Source organism: Juglans regia, chromosome 1, assembly GCF_001411555.2.
Source record: "Juglans regia cultivar Chandler chromosome 1, Walnut 2.0, whole genome shotgun sequence".
NCBI lineage: Eukaryota > Viridiplantae > Streptophyta > Magnoliopsida > Fagales > Juglandaceae > Juglans > Juglans regia.
The window spans coordinates 5,806,451-5,811,506 of NC_049901.1; the positions used below are offsets into that span (position 1 = coordinate 5,806,451).

General features: G+C 41.9%; 1 protein-coding gene across 1 annotated transcript; it reads right to left on the reverse strand.

Moving 5' to 3' along the window:
- Positions 1–553: 553 nt before the first annotated feature.
- LOC108988158 (DELLA protein GAI-like) lies at positions 554–3,034 on the reverse strand. The gene has a single exon (XM_018961303.2). It carries the CDS (start codon positions 2,718–2,720, stop codon positions 897–899), a length of 1,824 nt encoding a protein of 607 aa, XP_018816848.1. The 5' UTR covers positions 2,721–3,034; the 3' UTR covers positions 554–896.
- Between the last annotated feature and the right edge of the window lie 2,022 nt (positions 3,035–5,056).

The window sequence follows — 5,056 nt, forward strand, 5'->3', positions numbered from 1 at the left end:
GACTTTTCTTCCCTTCCCCTATCTCTCTCATTGCCATGTATCGCATCCTTTATAAGGAATGTGATAACCCTTTAATTTTCTTTTTCTCAAGCATCTTCTCTTTTGTTCTAAACAAGACTATAAATTGGATCAAAATGATTTAAATGGCTTTTTTAAAGTTAATAAGAGCAGAACTCAGCTGCACCTCATGCGTACAGTTACCATTCATGTGCTTGTTATAATATATCAAATTGATCAATCAAGCGAGGGAAATAAAGTTATTGGAGTTAGATATAAGGTAAACCCAAGATTGTTTATGTAAGCCAGCTAATTAATTACTCAAAAAGTTTTACTCTTTGATGTAAAGTCAGGTAAGATAATAATTATATTTTGGACATGATTGGGTTCCATGTACAATGAATTTAGATTAATGGTTCACTTCTTAATCAACCATGTTTGTTCACAAATATACAAGTTTCAGACATAAACCATGATGTTTCTGATTTCTCTTTGGAATAGTTTCATAAACCAAGTCGAAAAGCTTGCAGGCCATTCATTATATGTACGTACGATGAAACAAACAAAAAGCTGTGAGAATGCTCGCCATTATTTATTAAAAAATAATTACAGATCACGCGCATTCTCTTCATCCCCCAAGAAAAAAAGGGAAAAACTCTAAGACATGACATTGAGTTCCAACAAAGTTAAAAAAAAAAAAAAAAATTGAAATTCATCGGAAATATTGAAAATAAATTAAAGGGAGGGGGGGGACTGAGTCTGAGAGGGGCTTAAAAAAAAAAAAAAAGTGGGATTAACCTCTCTACCTCGCTCGCTCACGATTCAACTCGGCTAAGCACCTTCCACCGCTTCCGATGTCTATTTGGTCACCTCACCAAACCCCACTGGGTTGAGTTCGCTCATGAAGAATCGGTGGTGATGAGTTGCCAAGCCGACGTGGCAATGAGCGGCCGAGTGTGCCAGCCAAGCATGAGACAACCATCGTTCTCATCCACCCTATACCCATCCCCACCCGCAAACAAGGCCAACAGCATGCTGGCCTGCCTGAATGCGTTCGATCCGAGGTGCACCGGTTCGAACCCGGCCGATCCCATCCTAGTACGCCATTGAGTCAACGTCTCGTGCCGCTCTACTCGGTCGGCTCCTTCAGAAGCCACGACATTGCATATCTGCCTCCCTAGGTACGCCTCGGACATTATCAGGTCCTGAGTCGGAGGGACCAACGTGGACCCCTCCAACGAGTCGAATAGACTGGAGTAGTAATGTAAGGCCTCCGTGAACCGGTCCATGAAAACCGGTCCGTTGTGGTTCGCTTCTTGCTCCACCACTGCGACGATCTTGGGCTTCATGGCCTTGATGGATAACAACACCTTCTCGATCGCTCCAGGTCTAGCCAACAGGGGGTGAAGCTCGAACACGGAATTCACAGCCACGGCCTCTTCTTCGGGGGGCCGGATATCGAGCATGGACGGATCGATATCGGCCAAGCTATTGGTGACGAATCCCCGGAATTGGAATTCGACACCGATAGTTTCGGCCAATTCAGCCAGCTTCCATCCGACTTGCTGCAAAGCATCCTTGTTGTCCGGCTGGGGTGGGCCAATTCCAGTTAACCGAAAAGCCGGTGGCCCGCCAGGCCTTAATGCGAGAGCTTGAATTAGTGCCGGCCATTGCATCCCCTGCTTTAAGCCAAAATCAATAACATGCACTCTGCTGGCAGTGGCAAATGCTTCTAGTATCGCTTGGTTTGCAGTAAAATGCGCAAACTTGAGGTAGGGGCAGGTCTCGTAGAAGTGCATCTGTAATATATCGGAGTAGGACGCATCGAGGCAATCTTGTGGGTAAATTCTGTAAATTCGGCGAGCTAATGCTTTGGCAAAGTACGTGGCCACTTTTTTCATGGCACCGGCTAGCGAGGCCGCAAGCAAATGGACTTGTTTAACGAGAGCATCCGCAATCTTCAAATTTTCTTGTTGAACTGCTTCGGCGCAAGCCATGAGAGTGTGGACGAGTCGGACACCAGTCTCCTGCGAGTCGGCTAGAACTATTGGCCTAGACGAATCAGACACTGTACCAGCCGCAGCACCGCCAGCTGCTTGCGGAGAAGATGGCAGCAGCGGAGGCGCAGAATTAGACCCACTCGAGGTTTTCAATCGCTTTCGGTTGCTTTCCCTGTCTTGGGTCTGGGGGTAGGCAGCAGAACCAGGAATAGCTCTGAGATCATACTCGGAGTCGTCGTTGTAAATCCGAGAGGACTGGGTCGTGTCAATCTGCCGCTGTTGCTGGGAATTCAAAAAACCTAGTGTGGGGACGGACGAGAATTCAGCAGGAGCAAGAAGAGGATCGTCGATTTGCTGGCCCTGAAGCATAGGGTCAAGAATGGTATTGGGTGGATTATTGAGCTCGGAAAGCATGCTCTGGACCCATCCATAAAGATCGGAGGGATTGTAATGGACGGTGTCGCAAAATAGATTTGGGGCCGCATCCATGACCATCCCGAGCTGCTCCAGCTTATCGGCTACATCTTCCATCTCGGAGGACTTGACCTTGTACCCCAAAACCGCCAGTAGTTCATCATCCACCCCTGTTCCTGCGTCCTGCTCTTCCTCCCACATCTTGGCCTTACCACTGGACATTGATGAACTATCGCTTTTGCCTACGTTGCCCTGCAGGCCACCATAGTCACCTCCACCGGAGGTATCTTGGTGGTTCCTCTTGTTCATCTTTCTCTGATTCTCACAGGAAGAAGAAGAAGAAGCAGCAGCAGCAGCAGCCTATAGCGACTTAGAAGTCGTTCATTTCATGGGGGACCAATTGGGTTTTCGATAGATTCGGTGTATTTATCTTTTAATCCATGGGAAAGGAAAAGGAAGAGGTCGAGAAGGGTGGGAGGTTCAATGAAGGAACACCGAACAAGCACTGAGGAGAAAGCTGGAACTGGAAGAGATAAGGAACAACGGAGGCCATAATAATGAGTATTTTTTGTTTGGTTTTTTTTTTTTCGTTGGGTAAAAACTGAAACTGTAGGGTTGGGCCATTCTAAAAGGAATAAATAAATAAATACATAAATAAATAATAGCGTCCGGCAAAATAATTATTAAGCAAAAGAAATAAAGGGAGAGAGACGTGGGAGCTCCGCAATGCTAACATAGATAGATGCTGGATGAGATGGAAGTGTAGAGAGAGAAGGGTGTGTCCTGACTCCTCCTCGCGTCGGTAGACCACGCACGCAGTCTTTATATCTATTGAGGGTTTTGGGGACCGATAATGAACTATGGGGTCCATCTATCTAATGTATATTTGTTCCACTCTCGCTGCATCCTTTTCCAATCCCCCTCCCTCCTTTTCAACCCTCCTGCAGAGTCTTGCTTTCTTTACCCCGCGCGTCCTCCAACGCGCTTTTATTTCTTTTCAGATTTTGTTTTATTTTTTTTGTTACGATCAAATATTTTTAAAAAATAAAAAAAAAATATTAATACATTTAAAATCATTTTTTTAATCATTAAATAAAAAAAAAAAATTAAAGTGATCAAAGTGGAGAGGTAAAGTAGCTTTTTTCATAATTTTGTATCTATTTATTTTCATAAAATTTAAGACAAAAATATATCTCAACATTTTTAAAATAATTTTAAAAAGCAGAAGTTTTTCTTCCCAAGTATTTACATCTCAAACTACAAAGAAATCTAGTGCTTAGCGACAAATTGATACAAGGTTGGTGGGTAAATTTCATTGGTTAGTATCCTCTGTTGCTATCTTAAGCCAACAAGCGTAAAATTCATCGAATCGTTAGCTAAATAAACACTCAAAAGTCAAAACAATATTTCTTGTTTCTATACCCATTAATTAAACAAATTGGAGGACATAAAATTTTTAGAAAACTATTAATTCATTATTCTTAATTTATTTTTAAGTAATATATAAAATTAAAAAAAGAATAATTCTATGTATAATCGTGAAGTGCATAAATATCATTTAATTACTTAAAAAAATGAAATATATTCTTAAAAATTTAAATCTTATATTTTATTATTTTATAAAAATAATTATGAAATAATTAAAAATATATTTCTTCTTAAAAAAAAATACCAAAATTTGAGAGTGCTCCAGATTTTGTAGCTTTACGTGAGAAGGTGCGGTGTCAAATTGACCAACGAAAAAGAAAACGAAAAACCAGTCTTAAGACTCTTAACAGACATCAGGGCAAAATGGGGTCAAACCTTGCCATCATCAAAGTGTTCCTCACTCTCCTTTACGTCGAGTAGAACTGTAGAGGTATTCCGCCTCGTACACGACCCTCATCACATGAGGCAGAGAGAGATCAAGGGTGGGATGGGGTTCAACTTTTTTTAAGTCCAAACGCATACTCACCGCGACTGACTCTCTCTACCCTTACCCTTATTCCAATAAGGAACCGCTTAGTATCCTTAACGACACCACGTGGCATGATTCTGTCATACACGCGCTCGGTGAGCGAAATCGTATTGTACGAACTGATTCGTAGTAGTGTATGATGTTTTCTCGTGGGACCTCACAATGAGGGAGAGTGGGGATTCAGACGTCAACATCGTTTTTAGGACCATCACACCCCTCCCCCCTAATGGGGCCCACTCCAAAAATAATAATAAATAAATAGTAATTATTATTGCTATTATTATTCGGAAAAAAGGAGTGGCAGCGACGTAAAGGTTAACGGCGTTAAAGGAGAGGGTCTGTAGACTCTGTACCCTCTCTCTCTCTCTCTCACAAAAATTGAGGCTGAGGCGAAGGCGAAGCCTCGAAGGCGCACTGACACCTCGTCCCTGTATTGGTCCATCGCCATGTGATTCTGCCACGTTTCCCAGATTCGCATGTTTCTGTGGTCCCTCTCACAGTCTTAATACGAAAAGCGAATTGTAATCCACCGGACGAAATAGTACAAAAAAAATTTAATTTTCCTTTTTCGAGATCAAGTTTGAAATTATTTACGAATTTTGTTTCAATAATATATCAGAGCATTAATATTGATCTATTTATATATATATATATATAAAATCATTTCTTTTACATATTTACTTTATTA